This window comes from Salvelinus fontinalis, chromosome 21 (assembly GCF_029448725.1).
Source record: "Salvelinus fontinalis isolate EN_2023a chromosome 21, ASM2944872v1, whole genome shotgun sequence".
In the NCBI taxonomy this organism is placed as follows: Eukaryota; Metazoa; Chordata; class Actinopteri; order Salmoniformes; family Salmonidae; genus Salvelinus; species Salvelinus fontinalis.
The window spans coordinates 23,175,861-23,200,281 of NC_074685.1; the positions used below are offsets into that span (position 1 = coordinate 23,175,861).

Genomic DNA, 24,421 nt, shown 5'->3' on the forward strand with positions numbered 1-24,421 from the left:
GGCCTATATAGTGCCATAATAGGCTATACGTTTTTTGTGTGTGTAAAGGGTAGGCCTATTGTTAAATTGGGTCTTATTTCAGTTACTTCCTGAAGTATGCAGCGAATTCCGGCTAGGCATGACTAGGCTGGTATATTACAAAGCCCTATGAGCATGACATCCTGGCATTTAAAGCACACAATATTTTGCAGCACAGCCTAGGCCTACTATCCTTGTACATTCCTGTGTGGCTTAGTTGGTAGAGCATGGCACTTGCAACACCAGGGTTGTGGGTTTGATTCCCATGGGGGACCAGTATGAATGAAGATGTATGCACTCAGTCACTACTGTAAGTTGCTCTGGATAAGAGTGTCTGCTAAATGACTAAAATGCATTTAAAAAATTGCATGTACTGAGCCTAGGACATTGTATGATCATTTGGACTGAAACTAATGCAACATTCATAACTAAGTGGGAAGGTGGAAATTACCAGTTGGATGCATTCACAAGCTTTAAACTTGTCGAGTAAGTCTGATTGGCTTTGGACAAGCTGTCATTCATCAACTAAAAGAACATGCTTGTAAAAAAAAATGGTGTTCAAAAACAATTTTGAAATGTTGTGTTTTATAAATAATATTGTGTTTCTTTTAACTGCCGAAAATGCTGTTTTCAAGGTAATTTCCTTAGTAGGTGATGTCAGCATGTGGGAGAAGTCGGAGCTCAGGGATGTAATTACCATTTGGGGCGTTCAAGTGGATTCTTCAGTCATAAGTTACAAATACAACCTTCCCACTTGATTATGAATGCAGGGTCAGCATACTCTTTGAATTGGAAATCTTCTAAAGTGTTGGCCAACCAAGAAGTCAGCAATTCTCATCTAGTTTCATTAGCCTAGCAAGCTAACACGTGTGTATGTATGTTTGACTTATATATATATTTATTTCAGACATAGCAAACTTTATTGAATAAAAAAATGGCGTGAGTGACAAAATATACAACATAATATCCTCATCTGTTTTATGGATTTATAGACTACCATTTGGAAATACATGGACAAAGGGTGCAATTCACAGAGTATTTAGAATGTTCAACATCATTTGTAATCATGTGTGTCATGAAGCTGTTACTTGTTTCAACTCCAATACAACTTTCACATTATTAGATGCAGATATGTTATTCTGCATGTGATTTCTAGTCTCTAATTCCCTGCGCAACTTTACGGTCGTTCGACCTTTTTTCGCTCTGCCCAGAATCATTTTGATATAACTAGCAGGCGTAGCAATTTCGGAATCTGTCCTTGTATGATGGCGGACGACGAAAATTTCCACTGGAGAAACCGCAACGCATAGCCTACCCTGAATACTGCAAAAGCTGAGCCTGGGCGGACTAGCCTGCACCTTCGTCAACACAATCATACACTCGGGTTCATGCCGGAAGATGTCAAGGTTGCAATATCGAAAATAAAGCAGTTTTAGTTTAGATAATTTGAGAATTAATAACTAATTTTTATTTCAAAGCGCTAGTTGTGCAGTCACCTTTGGTGTCCGAGGAGGATTTTGGAGCTCGAGCTATCCTACTCGCATGTGCTGCATCATTTTGGGAGGTAACGTCAAACCATTCTTAATCGTTTTTTCTGATTTAGAAATCCAAAATTTGACAATTTTATACAGGCCGCGGTTGCTGATAGTTTTCTCGACTCTCTTCATAATTAGTGAGGGTGTGTGTTTTCACCATTGGTTTTCACGCTAATGCATGTTTGGTGAGCTTTATTAAAAGCAAGGGTGCTGGCTTTAGTTTCTGTCGCAAATAATCTGTTGATTTTAGACAGCGATTTCGAAGAAAGTTTGAGTAAACTCAGTTGTCTACACTGGCTAATTAACCCAGTGATACTTTGTAAAATGTAGCTTTAAAAGCGCGTGGGAAATGAGCAGTGGTGGTTAAATGAAGGACGAAGAACAATCTGAAAACACAACCTTGCAGCCATGTTTTGGGAATTTTGCTTCAAATTTCTCTCACATTCTATAATCGCATCATTTGAGTCGTCAGTGTTTATTGTTTTAAAGCAAAGGTAGTCTATTTGGTTCCGTTTCAATCGGTCGATATGAATTTTCCCATTTCGAATATAATTTCTACTTCTGTTTTCAAAATGGTTGTAGGATTTAAATTCATTTCATTTTGAAATTGGCGCCACCTGTTGGCGGTTATTTTGTGAAATTAAGAAATTCCAATTAATTTGACTTGTTTAAGCATTTTATTCGAACCTTTTAGTTTGACTTTTTTTGTCGAACGTGTTTTTAAATATAAGTAGGCTACATTGGTAGCCAATGATAATGTCCCATGACTGTTAGTTATGGAGCCTTTAGAGGATAATTAGTAGATTGCATGAGCAGCTCTGAGTGCATGAAAAACGATAACATTGATACCAGTTGCAAAATTACCTCCCGTTTAGAAACAGATTAGTAATATCATTATGCGCTTTTTGATGTTGAATATGAGCAACGATAGGAGTAGGCTACAGTTTGAATCAGGGTGTGTCAACTCATTTTAATGTCTTATCTCAGTTTGTTTAATAGTAACAATATGTTCTTAATTCAAATACTCTAATTAGCAGGCTCCTACTTAAAATAATCAATTATAAATTCATTATATTACAGTGAAACTGTTTTACCCAATCATAACCCAAGATCTAGGCTGTATTAATCCATTGTTGATGTTTTTTGTCATTTGACAGCATGTAGGCTATAGCTTCAAAATTAGTTTAAGACTAATCCTTGTTTCCACAGCTTAGATGCATTTGAGGGGTTACATTTACCCAGTCCCACACAGCTTTACTAAACAGTGGCAGGCAGGGCCTGGCTCTTGAAATGGTAGATTTAAGCAAAAAGGCCCAAGGAGTTGTGGTATATGGCCAATATTCCACAGCTAAGGGCTGTTACACAAAGCAATGCGGAGTGCCTGGACACAGCCCTTAGCCGTGGTATATTGGCCACATATCCCAACCCCCAAGGTGCCTAATTGCTATTATAAACTGGTTACCAACATAATTAGAGCAGTAAAAATAATTGTTTTGTTCTTACTGTGGTATATGGTCTGATATACCATGGCTGTCAGCCAATCATCATTCAGGGCTCGAACCACCCAGTTTATAATATGGCTTTGATACTACTAACATCCTCTCTGATGTTGCTGGTAACTGTGAAGAGGTGTTTAGTAGGCTACCAAATAAAGTAACAATCAGCCTAATCTGTCGGTTTGTTGTGCATTTCCATAATATTAAAGAAATGATGATGGTGTAAGACATATCTAAGCCCTTAGATGTACATTAGAAGAGAGGGTAAAGATGGAGAACACCACTGTACATTCAAGTAAGAGATTCTGCATGTCACCCATTCTAAGATTCTTCTATAAGAATTCCCTTTGCAATAAACAATAGAAATGCAGTATTTGAAAGGTCAAGGTTGGTCATCTTCAATTCGTTTTTTTGTGTATTTTGAGAAATGATAGAGCGAATTCATGGCCTGCTCAAATGGTGAAACATGGTAAACAAGGAATGCACCGGACTTGTTATGCGTCTAAACTTAGGGGGGAAGAAAACCCTGACCAAACAAAAGGGAAGAGTACACGAAAGAGGACAAATGCAGAGGAGGACAGAGGTGACACATTTTAAGAAAAGGAAAAACAATCAATACCAATCTCTGCTTTTTACAATCTTGTAGACGCGAAACAATTTTCTGTCTTGCATGGTTTGTCATTGTAAGTAGATCTGGCCGAGCCATTTTACTTTGTTAATTTTGAAGCTGACCTTCAGAACTGTAGTATGAATTTGAAGTGTTGGTGGAATTTATTTGGTGTGTATGCTAAATTGGAACCCTGACCTTTTCCCTCCACATTCAGTGTAATCAAATGCAGGCTATGAATTACATTAGGAAATTCCATGTTTTTAATAGAAGAGCATGAATGTATGAATGGCAGAATGTTGTTGTTTATTATTATTTATTATTAAATGTCAGAGCAGCCAAGTAATAAAATGCATTTAGGATTTGTTTTGGAGGAAGGTTGCATTGAAGTGAAAGGTGCATATAGTACCAGTCTCAGAAGTTTGGACACACGTACTCATTCAAGGGTTTTTCTTAATTTTTACTATTTTCTACATTGCAGAATAATGGTGAAGACCTCAAAACTATGAAATAACACATGGAATCATGTAGTAACCAAAAACGTGTTAAACAAATCAAATATTTGAGATTCTTCAAAGTAGCCACCCTTTACCTTGATGACCGCTTTGCACACTCTTGGCATTCTCTCATCCAGCTTCACCTGAAATGCTTTTCCAACAGTCTTGAAGGAGTTCCCACATGCGGAGCACTTGTTGGCTGCTTTTCCTTCACTCTGCTGTCTAACTCATCCCGAACCATCTCAATTGTGTTGAGGTCGGGTGATTGTGGAGGCCAGGTCATCTGATGCAGCACTCCATCACTCTCCTTCTTGGTCAAATAGCCCTTACACAGCCTGGAGGTGTTTTGGGTCATTGTCCTGTTGAAAAACACATGATAGTCCCACTAAGCTCAAACCAGATGGAATGGCGTATCGCTGCAGAATGCTGTGGTAGCCATGCTGGTTAAGTGCCTTGAATTCTAAATAAATCACGACAGTGTCACCAGTAAAGCACCATCACACCTCCTCCTCCATGCTTCACGGTGAGAACCACACATGTGGAGATCATCTGTTCACTTACTGTGTCTCATAAAGACAGGACGGTTGGAACCAAAAATCTCAAATTTGGACTCATCAGACCAAAGGACAGATTTCCACTAGTCTAATGTCCATTGCATGTGTTTCTTGGCCCAAGCAAGTCTCTTCTTATTGGTGTCCTTTAGTAGTGGTTTCTTTGGAACCATTTGACCATGAATGCCTGATTTGATGCAGTCTGCTCTGAGCAGTTGCTGTTGAGATGTGTCTGTTACTTGAACTCTGAAGCATTTATTTGGGCTGGTAACTAATGAACTTATCCTCTGCAGCAGAGGTAACTCTGGGGCTGCGGTCCAATCACTTAAGACACACCCTTGTCCACTTACCCTCGCCTTATGCCTAGCAAATTCATTTGCTAGCTATCATACAGTAGGTGTATATTTACTATAAGTAGACATGCATTCATAATTGACTGTAGTGCATATAAAGCACCCACAAGCTACCGGTACCTGAAAAAACAATCATCGCGGGATGGACGAGTGACAAATTACCGGCAAAGGGTGGTCCATTTAAAAATAAATAATTCCTTCCTTCCCTTGCCCTACAAGTGTATACTCGTCAGACATCATGATACGTCATCAGAAGTGTCCCCTTAATTTGAGGGGATAGGGTGTGTCTTAAGTGTTTTGCCCGCAACCTGGGTCTTCTTTTCCTGTGGCGGTCCTCATGAGAGCCAGTTTCATCATGGCGCTTGATGGTTTTTGCGACTGCACTTTTTTTTGTTTTCGGTTTGCCTGACCATGTCTTAAAGTAATGATGGACTGTCGTTTCTCTTTGCTTATTTGAGCTGTTCTTGCCATATGGACTTGGTATTTTACCAAATAGGGCTATCTTCTGTATACCCCCCTACCTTGTCACAACACCACTGATTGGCTCAAATGCATTAAGAATGAAAGAAATTCCACAAACTAACATTTTAACAAGGCACACCTGTTCATTGAAATGCATTCCAGGTGACTACCTCATGAAGCCGGTTGAGTGCCAAGTGTGTGCAAAGCTGTCAAGGCAGAGGGTGGCTACTTTTGAAGAATATAAAATATATTTTGATTTAACACTTTTTTGGGGGTTACTACATGATTCCATATGTTTCGTAGTTTTGATATCTTCACTATTTTACAATGTAGAAGGTAGTAAAAAATAAAGAAACCCTGGTGTTCTAACTTATGTGTGTGAATTCATAGTAGTTTGAAACCTTCTCAGACCTAAACACTCTACCCACCCAGGTCACACTGGCTTGCGGGACTCTGCAAGACGGGAGACCGAAGACTGAGCAGGACAGGGCTGTTTGCACCTTCAGGCACTGATCACCAAGAGGTAAGATGTCCTGGTCTGCTTGTGAACCCAAAAATATCTGCCACCCCAATTAAAACAAAACTCAATAGGTCTGTAAAGAAAGATGGACAACGAGATAGTAAACCATCTTGTCAGTTCATAATAATCCATAATCCTAGACCATATATCACTAGCCAGGACTTGGTGTCATTTATTTCTATTGTCTAGAGTGCAGTCACAAACATTATGTAGGCATACCTGTCGTTCAGTAGACCTTGTTGGAATGCAGATAGATGTAATCCTTCTGATGTTCTTGCCGAGAGCTGCAAAAGTTAAGCAATTGTAGTTGATAGTGTTTGTTTTTGGGGCTTCTGTCCAAATCTGCTAAATGTATCAACATTTACCTTCCTTATATAAGCATCGTTGTCCTGATAAATCTCTGAAAATGATACCACTCAAATTAGGGCCAGCAGGATGGTATTTCAGGTTTGGGCGGCTACATGAAGAGCTTTTGGCATTTGGGGGACTATGTACATTCTGTGCGTATTTCCTTCCCCTTCTCTACTTAAAATGGACCTTATTGGTTTCATGAATAATGCACAGGGACGTGCAATTGCTGCGGCAAAGATGATTTAAGGGCCGTCTTTGTGGTTATATGCACATAGGGCGTTTTTGTCAGTTTTCTAAGTGTTTCAGAGCTCAGTTTGCCTTTTCAAAAAATATACATTTTTACAAAGGAAAATCTAATTTCTGTGAAAAGGGGGGGGGGGGGTTCTCTTGCTCTAATGAATCCATAAATCACAAAGGAGCAGGTTTACCAGACCTGCCTCAGACTGCACTGCAATTTAGATTTTCACTAAAATAAAATAAAATCTGCCAGTGTGCAAGGGCTTAGCGGCAGACCGGATGCTGCCCTGAATTTTAAATTTTAGGGCTGCTCTTTCAGGATTTATTTTTTGTATAATTCAAGGCCACTTTTCAATATCTAGTTATTAAATTTTAATTCACAGCATTAACATATAAATTGAAAAGGTTTTATGGGGTTTTGGACTGCATGCGGATGTAATTTCAAGAGTTGACAGTTCTGTTTCTATACCATTCCGTCTAATAGAAGGAAATGTAGAAAAGGGGGGGAATATTCTCCCATTTCTCTGCATTATTGCTTTTTTGAAATCGTTGGTTGGAAGCAATTTTGAGAGACATTACACAGAGGAGGCTAGGAAAATGTGCTTCTGATTTTTAAGGAGAGGGGGGAAAGCAGTCAGGCTGAAATAGGATTTGTTCATCCCTGTGGCAGATAATATTCTACTCTGATACTCCCCTCTGCATAGCAGGAATATAGCAAACCAATGTATTGATCTAATTTACATAAGTATTCACACCCCTTTGCTATGACACTCCAAATTGAGGTCCGGTGCATCCAATTTCCCTTCATCATCCTTTTAGATGTCTCTGCACTCTTGACTCCTGTGGCCAATTAAATTGTTTGGACATGATTTAGAAAGGACACACCTGTCTATATAAGTTCCAAAGTTGACAGTGCATGTCAGAGCAAAACTGTACCATGAAGTCCAAGGAACTGCCCATAGATCTGAGAATTGTGATGAGGCATATCTGGGTAAGGGTATAAAACAATTTCTAGAGTGTTGAAAGTTTCCAAGAGCACAGTTGTCTCAGTCAGTGGGAAATGGAAAAAATTATGGAACTACTCAGACTCTGCCTAGAGCTGGCCATTTGACTAAACTGGGCAAGAAGGACCTTGGTCAGGGAGGTGACCAAGAACCCAATGACCACTGACAGAATTGGAGTTCCTTGGCTGAGATGGGAGAACCTGCCAGGAGGACCACAGTCTCTACAGCACCTAACCAATCTGGGCTGTACAGGCGAGACGGAAGCCACTCCTGAGAAAAAGGCACATGACAGCACGTCTGGAGTTTGCAAAAAGGCATGTGAAAGACTTTGCGATCATAAGGCATAAGATTCTGTGGTCTGATGAGACAAACATGTCAATGGCCTGAATGCAAAGTGCTATGTCTGGAGAACCAGGCACTGCTCATCACCCGCCTAACACCATCCTTACTGTGAAGCATGGTGCTTGGCAGCATCATGCTATGGGAATGCTTTTCAGTGGCAGGGACTAGGAGTCTGGTAAGACTAGAGGGAACAATGAATGGACCAAATACAGGCAAATCCTTGACGAGAACTTGCTTCAGAGTGCAAACAACCTTAAACCCCCCCCCCCCCCCCCAGTCTATGCTACAACAGGACAATGACCCTAAGTATACAGCCAAAGCAACGCTGGAATGGCTTTAGAACAAGAATGCGAAAGTCCTTGAGTGGCCAAGCCAAAGCCCAGTCTTGAATCCCATTAGAAAATCTGTGCAAAGACTTGAAGATTGCTGTTCACCGCCGCTCCCCATTTAACTTAACAGAGCTTGGGAAAATCTGCAAGGAACAATGGGAGAAAATCCCCAAATCCAGATGTGCAAAGCTTAAACAGACATACCCAAGACGACTCAAAGCTATAGATCACCACCAAAGGTGCTTTACAAAGTATTGACTTGGGGGTGTGAATAGTTCTGTTTCATTTTCAATAAATGTGCACAAATTTCTTAACATGTTTTCAAATTTGTCATTATGGGGCATTGTGTGTAGATGGGTAAGAAAAAAACATCTGTCTAATCCATTTAGAATTCAGGCCTCAACAACAAAATGTGGAATAACTTAAGGGGTATGAATACTTTCTGAAGGCACTAATTTGTTCTGGTATTAGCCCATGTACTTTCCACATATTGCCTAGTATTTTTAAAGTATCTTGACAAATCAGTACTGTTTAAAGAAATATTAATTCATTTATTTCCCCTCCAATGTTGACCTTTCCGACATCGCTAGCATTGAGACTGATTCGCTTAGGGCTGTAGTTCAGCACAATATGTTTAATATCCATGCAATGACATTAACTGAACCTCTGCCCTCAATCTTAAGGAAAGCAGTCTATTCAAATGGTTTCGTTTCAAGCTAAACTATTTTCATAACATGCAGTCTCACATACACACAGTGCCTATTGCCCCCCAAAAACCTTCAGCTTGTATTAATGCTGCTTTTATCCAAGGAATTTCAGTTTGTAATAAAATGTTCATATGACTATTGTATTAGCGGTGGGAATTGCCAGGGGCCTCAAATGTTTATTTCTTTTGTCAATAGATTTTCAGAAGGATCTGGTCATGTGCGTTCCTATTTCATGGACATTTTTCCTATCATCCATGAAATAGGAACATTTTAACCATGACATTCATTTTAACGTTTTTTTAAATAGGAATATCATTGGCGTTTTGTGTCAAAACAAGGTTGAAAAACATTGATGGGGATTTTTTTTTTTATAGATACAACAGAAATAATGTATCACTGAAAGATGGTGGTTTCACATTTTCAATTCAATAAAAGACATTTTGTTTGCAGGGTATCCATTCTATATACATGAAAGTTATACTCAATGGAAACGTTCTATGGGTGCCAAAACAATTCATCGAAATTCTGAGATTCCTGACAGAAATCTGACCTAGTTAGAAGCCCAAAGCAAGCATTTGTTCAATAATTAGAATAGGTAAATTCTTTAGTTTTCATTTGATTTCCTTTTTTCTCTCAGGGTGAATTCTCAATTTTTTAGCAAAACCTTATGCAATGGGCTGTACAAAGGCATGAGAAATGTGCTCAATACCTGACCTTTTGGCCATTGATTTTTCATCCATTTCAACCAAATTGGGGGGGGGGGGGGATCAATACTGCCTTGCCTTCCCTTCCCAGAATTCATTTGTCAATGTCCATGATGCTATTTCCAGGCTGTGTTCAGTGTTGTGCTTACCGACACCATGTTGGAGTTAGCTTCAATTCTGTTTCACAGCATTAGATTATTTGGACACATTCTGTTGTATGTTTTTGTTCCTGATATTGAATCTTGGAAAGGATATTGTCAAATTCCATGATGTGAATAGCAAGAGGTCTAAATCCTCCATTTTGAATGAAGAGGAAAAAATGTCATGTGACTATCATGCCTCTGTAGTTATGTGATGGAATTATTTAAACGGCGATGAAATGGAATAACCAAATTAGGCCTACATGAGGCCTATAAATTAGGTTATTTCTCATTTATATATGCAGGTGAAAATAACTATCATTGTATGGCTTATGAGAGAAATTCCCTGAAACGGCACAATGTTTTCTAAAATGTGGTTTGTTTGCTTTCCACCATGAGATTTCACAAGCTTGATTAGATTTATTACATGGTGGTTCCAGCACAGAAGCAAACACATAGACTGGGCTAACTCACAATTGCATAGCAGCCGACCAAGCAGCACAGCATTAATGCCTACGTGTGCTAAAAGGAATTTTGTCGAGAAATTAATCACATTCTGCCATTAGGGTATGAAATCCAATCATGTCCAGCTCTGAGAGGGATTTCACTTTTCTGCTTTTTCCTCTCAGCTGATATTCCCCTCCATGTAGCTTCCTGGCCCCCACCTGTTCCTGATGGGGCTGTTTTGTTTAAAAAAACCTCTTGTCATAATTTCCAACACAACATGGCGCATGGCCGTGACATGGCTGCTGTTGAAATGAACACTCAGCCGTTCCCTTCGCTTCCCAAATTAGCTTTTATGGCCTCCAATCTGCCCAGGCTTGTTGAATTGGCCTCTTTTGAGGGGGATTAGAATTTTCAATATTTACATTGTCGGCTAGCTATATTTCTTTGCATGCATCATTTTATCAAGTAGGCTAATAGATGTCTGAGGTGGTTTGTCGTTTTGCATTTATTCCAATGCTATATGAGGTTAGTATAGCATCAGCCCCTTAAACTGTTGCACCTATGATGATATGAAAAGCATGGAGGTTCTGCCATTGTCCATTTCTCTACCAGATTAGGAACGTTTTCTCTACCACGACAAACCAATGTAGGCTAGATAGCAGAAATGGGGCATGAAACAATGGAGCAGGTGGTAACACCTTTTTTTTTTATTAATACTTAACAAAGTTGGAGTAACTGGGAATTGTTTAATGTTTTAATGACTAGCCTACTTGCAATGAGATTCTTCCCTCCTATCACACATCATTCTATTGAACCAATACCCTTTTACAATATTGCCAGCTTTCTAAGTAACTCCTGACTAACTCATTGCCATCCAGAAATAGTTCCTCCACAGCTTAGGAATCTAAAAGTTCTGCACAATTCATATTTAGGGTGACAAACAAACATAGCAATCCTGTATTTCTGGGGACAACAACTGTCCATGTAACTATGATCTGTTTTAATCATTAGTGACAATGTCAATCAGTTATCCCTTCCAAGAAAAGGTGTTGCCCATGAAAGGTCATTTCTCTTTACAACAAAAATCTGTCATCCTGGTTATAACTCTGTTTTGCTTGGTTGCATTTTACTTTATTTGAGCCCCCTCATTATAGTCCTAGTGTACAATGGTACTTACTGTAGAAGGCTGGGTAATTTGGATTTTTCTGGAATTAGAACACCTGGGTGCTGTGGATTTATTGTCATCAAAGGTCACCCATACAAAATAAGCACTGCACTGTAGGGCAAATAATGGGTAATAATGCATACCTCCCATCTATTCCCCTCCTATTTTGGACAAACTCCATTTGTCACGAGTAGAGAAATGGTATTGAAATATTGTTTGTTTTTTACATTTATTTAACCAGGCAATGTTCTAAATAATGTCCTTATGGAGACAATTTATAGACCCATTAAATTTCACTTTCTCTCATTGGTATGCCAGACTACCTCTAACTTTTTGATGTACCTTGGTCAGGCATATGGCAGTCTGAGTGTCAAGTGCCTTCTGCTTTCTTGATGTTATCCCTTGCTGTATTTGAACTGCACCCGTTTCAAAGCAAGGCTGCTATTTCTTGAGTTGTATTAGTAATTCTCACTTGTTTTGTTTCTTCCTCCATCTCCTACCTTTTGCCTGGCTGTCTGTTGCACTCACAGTCCCAGGAGCACTGGCCCTGAGCAGTCAGTCATGAGTGCTCAGGAGGTGCCCACCAATCCTGGACAGGAGCAGGTTGACGCAGGGGGTGGAGTCCTAGATGGCCCCTCTCCTACCACCACCACCACCTCTGCCACCCTTGCTGTCCCGGTCACGATAAAGAAGGAGCCTGACATGCAGGGAGCCAGTAACGGGAAAGCTGTGCCAGCCGAGATCTGCGTGGTCCTCGGAGGAGGAGGAACAGCAGCAGCAGGAGGAGGAGGAAGGTCGCGCAATGACCAGACCCAGGGTACGACCCCCCCCAACACGTAACCTCCCACTCCACACGCAATGGGCATGTTCATTTTGCATCGCCATCTGTGGTCCAGGTTGTTGGGGTTTGCACATTTTAGACCATGATGGAAAAACGGGTGATGCAAATCGAACATATCCGCTCTCTCCATCATGCACCTGTCGTTTTAACTTCTCCCTCTGTATCTGTCTTATTCCAAACCTGTGCACCTGCACCTGGCCATGCAAATGTCCTCATCTCAGCTGCTTCCTTTTTACCTAGTCCCAACATCTGGGTTCATTACACAAAACTGTTTTGCACCTGTGAGCAGCTACCTCACCCTTTTCACAGCCTGCCCTCATTCACACTGGCCTCCTGACATTGAACAATAACTATCTCAGCTGGTATTTACTGCGAAATTACATGCTAGGAGACCGGTACATTTCTGTACCTATTTAGAAGAAAAGGTAATCATTAGGATATTATGTCGTAACTGTCTGACCATGTAATGTATTGATAAATACATGTGAATCAGGACTGGTCACCTATTTTACATTCTTAAACGATTGCACAAGGTTTGTCTTAGTTAAGTCTCATGTTACACACCAATGCTATCGATGCAGTTTACTCTTGTAGCTTTTGCAGCGCTCTCTATTTTGCTTTTCCTCTCTCATACAGGCTCCTACGTTTGCGGGATTTGTGGGAAGAAATACAAGTACTACAACTGCTTTCAAACACATGTCCGTGCACACAGAGGTAAGGAAGGCCTACCCTGAAACACTAAGGCTTTGTGTGACGACATCGGAATTGTTTGATACGCTACATGATCAAAGGTATGCGGACACCTGCTCGTTGTACATCTCATTCTAAAATCATGGGCATTAATATGGAGTTGGTCCCCCCCTTGGCTGCTATAACAGCCTCCACTCTTCTGGGAAGGCTTTCCACCTGATGTTGGAACATTGCTGCAGGGACTTGCTTTCCTTCAGCCACAAGAGCATTGGTGAGGTCAGGCACTGATGTTGGGCGATTAGGCCTGGCTCGGAGTTGGCATTCCAATTCATCCCAAAGGGGTTCGATGAGGTTGAGGTCAGGGCTCTGTGCTGGGCAGTCAAGTTCTTCCACATCGATCTCAACAACCATTTCTGTATGGCTCTTGCTTTGTGCACAGGGGAATTGTCATGCTGAAACAAAGGGCCTGTGATTTTCATAACCTCCAACGAGTTTCTAGCCAGATGGAGGGAATTTTCTTGCTCCCCATGTCACCGTGAATACCAGTGTTCGAAAATTTGTTTTAACTTTTGATGTCATTGGGTAGAACCATTTTACTTTTATATTTTGTTCTACAAAACATAGAAATGTGGGGATTTCACATATTTAGACACTAGTATGGTGAATTTGAGGTTGAAAAATGGTGGAGTTGCCCTCTAACTTGTCAGCTGCATTCATCTGCTAATACTTTTCAAGTAGTCACTACTTTCCTTTCTGACATCCATTATCTTTCATGTGATCAATGCCAAATGTTGTGTGTGTGTGAGATATGAGTGAGTCAAGCTGTTAAGCGTTGGCGCCACGCCAACAGCAGATCTCTTATGCATGTGCCTGTCTATCTCCCCCCTCCCCGCAGAGTCCGACAGCATGCCAGGAGAGGGGGCACCACCAACTCCCAACAGTGAGTACACGGATGTGTATGCACACTAGGGTTGTGAACGTTTAAATGAAATTGAATAGTTAACGTTAAGAAAAAATCCCTAGCCAAAAAACCATGTCGTCCCCCCACAAAATGTTAATCACAGTGCAGTTATCAAAAAGGTACACCATCCTCACAAATGGGAAAAAATAACAAGTAGGCCTACCTAATAGGCTTGGGCGGTATACCGAGATATTTGGAAATAGCCATGGGTATGTTTTTCTACACCGTTAAAACAATTTCTTAAGTTTTTCAGTACATTTGAATATTTTTAGCTAATTTAAGTTAATACCTGCAGTCAACTTGTACATACACTATGAGAAAGTAGATTGCGTTCATTTAACCCCAAAAAAAGGGTGTGTTTTTCATTTTACCTGTCACATTATTTTACATTATGAAGCTTACTGTAGTTCCCCAGAACAGTTGAGCCAGTCACGTGTGTGTTTGTAAATAGCACAATGGGAGAAAGCAGGAGCAGGTGTGTCCAGCTGTGTAGTGTTTATATATATATTTTTATATATATCTATATTTTTTATTAATAGAGTGATCAGGGACGTGCAACTATAGTTTTTCTTCAAAGAAAATACATTAGTGCAACACATTCGGCAAAAAATAGCATCATTTTCATCCGATGACAAAGTGCAACGCTATTTGGCTGGCAGCCACACGTAAATTCTTAATGAATTAGCAAGGTCTTGTTTATCATAGAAAGAATGTAGCCAGCTACATTTCCTTAAAGTTAATCTTGCATTTCACCGGCGAAAAGTAGGCTGGTTAAACCTAGAAAAGTAGCTACACATCAGTCAGTGCTGTCTGCTGATAGAATGCGCATTCGTGAGTTTAGAAGTGCAACTGAAGCATGAATTGAGTCTGATTACGAGTAGAAATTACAATAAGAAGCATTTTACATCTGCTTTTACAAAACGCAGCAAGATATTTCTTGGTTGGTCTTTTTTCTTTTCTTTTTTGTTTTTGTGAAAAATGCAAAATTCTGCATTAACACCACCCCTAAGTTTAACTTGCTAGTTAATTATCTGCGTAAGTGGCTGAAATAATGTGATTGTGCATCATATTGTCTTAGCTTTCTGCTGTGTTTTAGAAGTCAAAGCCCTTTAGATGAGTTATTTGTACAGCTGCCTCTCTTGATTTCTTTGCCTCTCTGTTCTCAACCCCCTCAGTCTGCTCCTCCCCCCTCTTCTCAGAACAGGCAGGCCCATTGCCTGAGCACAGCATTCCCCAAACATTTTGGTTTTTGCCCTTGCACTACACAAGTGATTTTTAAATAATCAACTAATCAGCAAGCTTTGATTATTTGAATCAGTTGTGTAGTGCTAGGACAAAAACGGTCCCCAGACCGAGTTCGGGAAACGCTGTCCTAGCGATTCCAGACTCCACACAGACACGGCATGTAGCCTACACATGCTGCTCCAGAGACAGTACTGTTCTTCCTTCAGACAAGCATGTTTCTAAACTTTGTTCATTTGCATAACGCCTCGTTCACGTTCGCTTGCAAATGTCCGAACTCACCAAAAATGACATTTGGTAGCTCATGCATCTATGTATGTATGTATGTAAACTCAGCAAAAAAAAGAAACGTCACTTTTTCCAGGACCCTATCTTTCCAAGAATTTAAAAAAAATCCAAATCACTTCAAAGATCTTCATTGTAAAGGGTTTAAGCACTGTTTCCCATGCTTGTTCAATGAACATGCACCCGTGGAATGGTCATTAAGACACTAACCGCTTACAGACTGTAGGCAATTAAGGTCACAGTTATGAAAACTTAGGAAACTAAAGAGGCATTTCTACTGACTCTGAAAAATACCAAAAGAAAGATGCCCAGGGTCCCTGCTCATTTGCGTGAATGTGCCTTAGGCATGCTGCAAGGAGGCATGAGGACTACAGATGTGGCCAGGGCAATAAATTGCAATGTCTGTACTGTGAGATACCTAAGACAGCGCTACAGGGAGAACGGACGGACAGCTGATCGTCCTCGCAGTGGCAGACCACGTGTAACAACACCTGCACAGGATCGGTACATCTGATCATCACACCTGCGGGACAGATACAGGATAGCCAACTGCCCGAGATACACCAGGAACGCACAATCCCTCCATCAGTGCTCAGACTGTCTGCAGTAGGCTGAGAGATGCTGGACTGAGGGCTTGTAGGCCTGTTGTCTGGTGAGGACCTGCCTTACATCACCGGCAACAACGTTGCCTATGGGCACAAACCTACCGTCGCTGGACCAGACAGGACTGGAAAAAAGTGCTCTTCACTGATGAGTCGTGGTTTTGTCTCACCAGGGGTGATGGTCGGATTCACGTTTATCGTCGAAGGAATGAGCTTTACTCCGATGCCTGTACTCTGGAGCATTATCGATTTGGAGGTGGAGGGTCCGTCATGGTCTGGCGTGGTGTGTCACAGCATCATCGGACTGAACTTGTTGTCATTGCAGGCAATCTCAACTCTGTGCGTTACAGGGAAGACATCCTCCCTCATGTGGTACCCTTCCTGCAGGCTCATCCTGACATGACCCTCCAGCATGACAATGCCATCACGCACAGAACGAGCAGTATGGCTGATTTCCTGCAAGACAGCAAAGTCGGTGTTCTGCCATGGCCAGCGAAGAGCCGGGATCTCAGTCCCATTGAGCACGTCTGGGACCTGATGGATCAGAGGGTGAGGACTAGGGCCATTTCCCCCCAGAAATGTCCGGGAACTTGCAGGTGCCTTGGTGGAAGAGTGGAGTAACATCTCCCAGCAGGAACTGGGAAATCTGGTGCAGTCCATGAGGAGGAGATTCACTGCAGTACTTAATGCAGCTGGTGGCCACACCCGATACTGACTGTTACTTTTGATTTTGACCCCCCCCCCCCCCCCCCTTTTGTTCAGAGACAGATTATTCCATTTCTGTTAGTCACATGTCTGTGGAATTTGTTCAATTTGTCTCAGTTGACTCTTATGTTCATACAAATATTTACACATGTTAAGTTTGCTGAAAATTAACGCAGTTGACAGTGAGAGGACGTTTCTTTTTTTTGCTGAGTTTATGTATGCATATACATGTGTGTGTGTATGTATAACTTCATGAGCTGTAGTATCGGTCTTTTCAATTAATTTGTTTTCGTTTGCGCTTGTTAGAATATTTAGCTAGCAGCCTCTATTGAAATTTGCTCTTACTTGGTAGCTAATTTTGGTAGCATTCTGGTAATAGACTCCCAATTTTTTTTAATTTTAATTTTTATTTTTTTGGTGCTCCTTTGTATACTAAGCCGGTAATTATGTATATCCCGGTATGCGAGACGGACAGTATGATGAATTGAAAATCTGCAAACCGCCCAGCCTTACTACCTAACGCAACAATTTCTGTAAGGTTAGTAAGAGGGGATATGCATCTTTAAAATTATATAAGCACATTGTCATTAACAGTTGGAAAAAAGTGTTAATTACAGAAATGATTATAGTTGAATGCAGCCACTATCATTGGCCTACTTGAGTTGCGAGGTAATTTGCTAATTGAAGGACTGCAAGTGCCATTTGAGCCGCGACTCACTACTGAAACAGGTGTGTCTTTCTCATCAAAAACACTTCACCGTTTACTCCTGTTTCAAAACTGTGTTATTCCCTTTTTATAATGGGAGTTGAGACATACAGTTTAACAGCATTAGAAAGCTAAAATCCTTCCATTTTTAACCAGTAGATACCCACATTTGGCATATATTTGCCTTGTATTTGATTTGTGAGCTTCTACTTGGTGGACAGGCTTTTGTTAAACATGAAACAAAGTATGTCCCTAGACTGATAAATCTCGTGATTTGGCAAGGAATGTAGCGGTCGGATCGAAATTGAATGAGACTCGTAAGTGTTGGAAAAGAGAATGTAGGGAGAAGAGCTGTGATCACTTGGCTAGGTTTCTTTTTTGTTGTTGTGAGTTACTAATGCACATAAAAAATGGAAGGGACACTAAAGTCAATGTGAATTAAGGGTTCGCTTTGGGACAAAATTTCAGCTGTATGTTAAGGCAGCCACAAAGCAGATTCCAGATGCTTCACTTCTTATGGCTGCATCCCACTACCGGGATCGATATGACAGCAGCCAGTGAAAGTGCAGGGCGCCAAATTCAAACAACAGAAATCTTATAATTAAAATTCCTCAAACATACATGTCTTATATTATTTTAAAGGTAATCTTGTTGTTAATCCCACCAACGTGTCTGATTTCAAATATGCTTTTCAGCGAAAGCACTACAAACGATTGTTAGGTCACCACCAAACCACAATAAGCACAGCCATTTTTCCAGCGAAAGATAGCTTTCACAAAAAGCAGAAATAGAGATAAAATGAATCACTAACCTTTGATTATCTTCATCAGATGACACTCATAGGACTTCATGTTACACAATACATGCATGTTTTGTTTGATAAAGTTCATATTTATAACAAAAAATCTGAGTTTACATTGGCGCGTTACATTCACAAGTTCACTACATTCACCAAAAACATCAAGTGATTTTGCATAGCCACATCGTTTCAATAGAAATACTCATCATAAATGTAGATGATAATACAAGTTATACACATGGAATTATAGATATACCGCTCCTTAATGCAACCGCTGTGTCAGATTTCAAAAAAACTTTACGGGAAAAGCAAATCATGCAATAATCTGAGACTGAGCTCAGAACAATAGCCAAATTAGCCGCCATGTTGGGGTCAACAGAAACCAGAAAATACATGATATATTTTTCCTTACCTTTGATGAACTTCATCAGAATGCAGTCCTATGAATCCCAGGTCCACAATAAATGCTTGATTTGTTCGATAATGTCTGTTATTTATGTCCAATTAGCTACTTTGGTTAGCGGATTTGGTAAACAATTCAAAAGTCACAAAGAGCATCCACTATAACGTGACAATGTCCAAAAGTTCTGTATCAGTCAGTAGAAACATGTCAAACAATGTACTGAATCTTTAGAATGTTGTTAACATCTTGAATAACGTTCCAACCGGAGAATTAGATTGACTTCAGAAGAGCGGTAGAACGGAGGTCCTCATGTGAAGGCGCATGGTGAAAGCATGGTCAGCTCGTGGCAGTGATTACTCATTCCTGTCTCCTTTGGCCCCCCTTCACATTAGATTAATCAGACAAAGTTCTATTGACTGTTGACATCTAGTGGAAGCCGTAGGAAGTGAAAACTCATCAATATCTCGTTGTAATTTCAATGAGAGCTTGGTTGAAAAACTGCCACCTCAGAAACAATTCAAACAGGAAGTGGAACTTCTCAGGTTTTTGCCTGCCATATGAGTTCTGTTATACTCACAGACATAATTCAAACAGTTTTAGAAACGTCAGAGTGTTTTCTATCCAATACGAATAATACTATGCATATATTAGCAACTGGGACTCAGGAGCCGGCCGTTTACTATGGGCACCTCTGTGCACCTTTCATCCAAGCTACTCAATACTGCCCCTGCAGCCATAAGAAGTTAAGCCTTACTGACAAAGTATGACTGACAACTTCATTGTCCCTTACACTTCAGCTCCACTATAAGTGTTGTGTTGCTTTGCCATTAGCATTGTCAATCGTCATAGGGGTGTTGAGGGTGCTGCAGCACCCCCTGAAAATCAACAAAATTATATAAACGCTCAAAATATTGAAAAATGGATTTATGCATATCGGGTCCGGGTGAAAAAGCACCAGGTCCATTTCGGGAAGGCCTTTACTGTTTGCACCTTCATCCTCTGATTTACACCAGAGATCTATATATAATGATGAGATGCTCATGTCTCCGCCCTAACAATGGGAGTCATTGTCCCAAAGGTGGGAAGGCAGGCGACAAGCTTACGTCCAAAATAAACGCATTGGGCTTGTTTTGGACAGATTTTGGCGAGAGTCAAACCTCTTCCTCACACACACACACACACACACACACACACACACACACACACACACACACACACACACACACAACAAGCCCCTTCCACTCACAACAAAGTTGAGAGATCACTTCACCTCTGACAAGCTGTTTCAGCTCACTATTAGAGGTTTGGTCCAACTGAATGGGGTACATGGACACAAACACAGAGACATTATTTTACTGTAATAGAGAAGTTACCTTTTCAAACCATACCCTTTTTATTGGGTCTCAACTCCTTAAATTGCTCGCAGAGCAGACACTACTAAAACAGTATCAATGAACATTGATTCTGGAAAATCAATGCTCAGTTTGTCTGGTGCCCATTGCTGTACCATGTACCGCTAGCAGCATTTTAGTAAAGGATTCTTATATTAGCTGTCTAGTCTGATTTTATAAATGAGCAATAAGCATAAAACACTTTATAAGGAGTTGGCAACTCATTCTCATTCTGAGAAATAAGGTAGCTAAGCCACTTGATTTCAACATCTGAACAAAGTGGACAGGCCAGCATGCAGTTCAAACAGTTGGAGACGGACAGAAGTGTGTGCAAATAGATCCAAGTTGGCTAAACTTGAAATATACAGGTTAGCTGGCTACTCACTAGCTCGTGGGCTTGTGCATGAAAGATTGTTTGAGACCTGTGCTCATTTTTTATAAGGCCTTCTTTAAAAAGTTAGTCATTATTAGTGACTGTGCACTATGCATGTTTCTGGTTGAATTTGTAACGAAAGGTCATTTTCGTAGACCGACTTAAAAGGCAGATCAGTGAATATTGCAAAAAAACAGGTTAACCTACTGTATTATGATAAAAAAATATATTATGAGTGGGTCTTATGGTTGTGGAAGGCTTATATTTACCCTATATGATGTCACAAGCCCTGAATTCAATAGATTATTCCTGACTGTTTTGAAATGCAGTGTATTTGACCTTTTAATTGTACAGTGAAGCTTATTTAGAGAACATTACAAAAAAATCAACATGTATTGTGAATCGCCCATAAGTTTGGGGGGCGGGGGGGTGAAAAAATATGATTTTTAGGCCATATCATCCAGCCCTATCCACAACACCATCTTAATAGTTTTTCCAATAAGACATAGGGCTGGGAATTGCAAGAGACCTCCTGATACAACATTATCACAATATTTTGGTGCCGATACATACAGAATGGCAATACCTATCATATCACAATTTATCAGGTACAAGAGAGAGCAATAATACATGCTGGGAGTCATGGAAATAAAAGTGCTGAAAGCATTTTGTTTCGCCATATTTTTTTAAAGAAGATTGAGTGAGTCTAAGCTATAAAATGAGAAATACCGAAGTCTTAGTGCAGGTACGGCCAACTAGTGTTAACTACCTGGCAATTTAAACATTTGAGAATCTGTACTTTAAGTCATGGACTCTATGTTGTCAAAAATACTGCAATACTCAACTGTGTTGATTCCATCCCTAATAAGAGAATAGGTCACATCTAAAATCAATAATTCATATTCTTCCTGTACAACATGCCAACACTACACACAAGCAAAGTCGATGGACCCATAACACAGCAAACCATCTACTGGTTTTTATACCTTATTGAATGATATGAAACAAATCGGTGCTGTGCACTAGGCTATGACCAGTGGGATGTGATGTCGTTGAATGCCAGTGTGCCACAGACCAGACAATGCGATCTCTGTGTATCCGAATGCAGATAGCTTCCGCTACTCCTGTGACATCTGCGGGAAGAAGTACAAATACTACAGCTGCTTCCAGGAGCACCGCGACCTGCACGCTGTGGACGGTAACTGACTACCTACCCTCTCTTCTCATTTACTCTCCATTATTGCATTCCTACTAGGCCTTTTCTATTCTTTGTCTGTTTGGATTCGAATGGTAGCTTGTTCTGCCTTAGACCTGGCACTGCAGTCGGAGTTCCAATTAATCCCAAAGGTGTTCGATGGGGTAGAGGTCAGCTATTTGGAGGCCAGTCATGTTCTTCCACACCGATATCGACAAACCATTACTGTATGGACCTCGCTTTGTAAATGCATTCTCATGCTGAAACAGGAAAGAGCCTTCCACAAAGTTGGAAGCACAGAATCGTCTCGAATGTCATTGTATGCTGAACCGTTAAGATGTTCCTTCAATGGAACTAAGGTATGGGGGGAAAAGCAGCCCCAGACCATTATTCCTCCATCACTAAACTTTACAGTTGGCACTATGTGTTGGGGTAGGTAGCGTTCTCCTGGCATCTGCCAAACCCAGATTTGTCCGTCAGACTGCCAGATGATGAAGCGTGATTCGTCAATCCAGAGAACGCGTTTCCACTGCCCCAGAGTCCCATGGCGGAAAGCTTTACACCACTACAGCCGACGCTTGGTATGGTGATCTTAGGCTTGTGTGCGACTGCTTGTCCATGGAAACCCATTTCATGAAGGTCCTGACGAACAGTTCTTGTGCTGACATTGCTTCCAGAGGCAGTTTGGAACTCGGTCGTGAGTGTTGCAGCTTTTTTTTCGTCTTACCTTTATTTCACTAAGAACAAATTCTTATTTACATTGACAGCCTACTGGGGAACAGTGGGTTAACTGCCTTGTTCAGGGGCAGAACGACTGATTTTTCCTTGTCAGCTTGGGGATTTGATCCAGCAACCTTTCGGTTACTGGCCCAATGCTCTAACCACTAGGCTACCTGTCGCCCCTTACAGTTGACCGGTGCAGCTCTAGCGGGGCAGAAATTTGACAACCCGACTTGTTGGAAAAGTGGCATCCTATGTAGGTGCCATGTTGAAAGTGACTGAGCTCTTCAGTAAGGCCATTCTACTGCCAATGTTTGTCTATGTAGATTGCATGGCTGTGCTCGATTTTATACACCTGTCTGCAACGGGTGTTGCTGAAAAAGCCAAATACACTAATTTGAAGGTTTTCCCGACCCTAGTGGATTGGCTGTTAATACCTAGCACTGCCTAGCCTGCTTCCTAGCACCTACCTGATGGCGACGCTAACGTGGCTATCCAAATTATCATGTTGTGGAAATGTACTGTATACCATACCGGACGCGCGCGTCCGCAAATTGATTTTGTCCACACCAAACGCAATCACAACGCGCAGGTTGAAATAGCAAAATAAACTCTGAACGAATTATATTAATTTGGAGACCGGTTGAAAAGCATTGAACTTTTATGTCAATTTAGCTAGCTAGCTTGCAGTTGCTAGCTAATTTGTCCTATTTAGCTAGCATTGTTGTTGCTAGCTAATTTGTCCTGGGATATAAACATTGAGTTATTTTACCTGAAATGCACAAGGTCCTCTACTCCGACAGTTAATCCACACACAAAACGGTCAGCTGAATCGTTTCTAGTCATCGCTCCTCCTTCCAGGCTTTTTCTTCTTTGGACTTTATATGACGATTGGCAACTTTCATAATAAGGTGCATTACCACAACCGACCTCAAGTTCATCTATCAATCACTGACGTGGGTATAACCAATGAGGAGATGGCACATAGGTATATGCTTCCAAAAGCCAATAAGGAGTGGGAGAGGCAGGACTTGCATCGCGTTCTGCATCACAAATGACTTCTATTTTAGCGCCTGGCAACGCTGATGCTTGTTGGCGCCATGATTGAATAACATGTATGTGTACATTTATTTTGTAACGCTCGCGCATGCGATGTGGTCAGCATGTAAGCATAAGTATCATTGTTGCCCTAAAAAAACAGATTTCATTAACTTCCACTATCATGGTTACTGCTGCTTTAAATAAAGTAACCTCTGTCAATTAACTTGACCTCTTTCTCTCCATATATCTTTGTCGCCCCCCCCTTTCACCCCAGACCCTTACGAGCAGGTTGTTCTAGGACCTGTGGAAGACGTCAAGGAGGAGGAGCCAGTGGAACCCTTTCAGAAAGTAGGACCAAGTAAGGCTTCACTGTATGCTGGTCTACTGTTGCTTGGCAGATTAGGGGTTTGCGATTAGGCAAATCAGACTTTGCTTTATATACACTACTATTCAAAAGTTTGGGGTCACTTAGAAATGTCCTTGTTTTCCATGAAAACATACATGAAATGAGTTGCAAAATGAATAGGAAATATAGTCAAGACGTTGACAAGGTTATAAATGATTTTTAATTGAAATGTGAATTGTGTCATCAAAGAATTGTTAATTTGCAGCAATTACAGACATGTAAACCTTTGGCATTCTAATCTGAAGAGATTTCAGCCCATGCTTCATGAAGCACCTCCCACAAGTTGGATTGGCTTGATGGGCACTTATGTACCATACGGTCAAGCTGCTCCCACAACAGCTCAATAGGGTTTAGATCCGGTGACTGTGCTGGCCACTCCATTATAGACAGAATAGCAGCTGACTGCTTCTTTCCTAAATAGTTCTTGCATAGTTTAGAGCTGTGCTTTGGGTCATTGTCCTGTTGTAGGAGGAAATTGGCTGAAATTAAGTGCTGTCCACTTGGTATGGCGTGATAGCCTTCCTTCTTCAAGATCCCTTTTACCCAGTACAAATCTCCCATTTTACCACCACCAAAGCATCCCCAGACTATCACAT

At 40.9% G+C, this 24,421-nt stretch overlaps 1 protein-coding gene across 3 annotated transcripts in view; it reads left to right on the forward strand.

Annotated features, from left to right (window-relative positions):
• The first annotated feature begins 1,100 nt into the window (after positions 1-1,100).
• The window catches only part of LOC129818466 (zinc finger protein 618-like), a 40,941-nt gene continuing 17,620 nt past the window's right edge, over positions 1,101-24,421 (forward strand). For 2 of the 3 annotated variants that reach the window (XM_055874384.1, XM_055874385.1), the window contains exons 1-7: positions 1,101-1,582; positions 5,952-6,042; positions 11,996-12,282; positions 12,943-13,020; positions 13,892-13,936; positions 21,572-21,661; positions 23,694-23,777. In XM_055874384.1, the coding sequence (XP_055730359.1) occupies positions 12,027-12,282; positions 12,943-13,020; positions 13,892-13,936; positions 21,572-21,661; positions 23,694-23,777 (553 nt within the window). In that variant the 5' untranslated portion in view covers positions 1,101-1,582; positions 5,952-6,042; positions 11,996-12,026. The remainder of the gene's footprint in view (positions 1,583-5,951; positions 6,043-11,995; positions 12,283-12,942; positions 13,021-13,891; positions 13,937-21,571; positions 21,662-23,693; positions 23,778-24,421) is intronic. The other variant, XM_055874382.1, reaches the window with a different exon arrangement.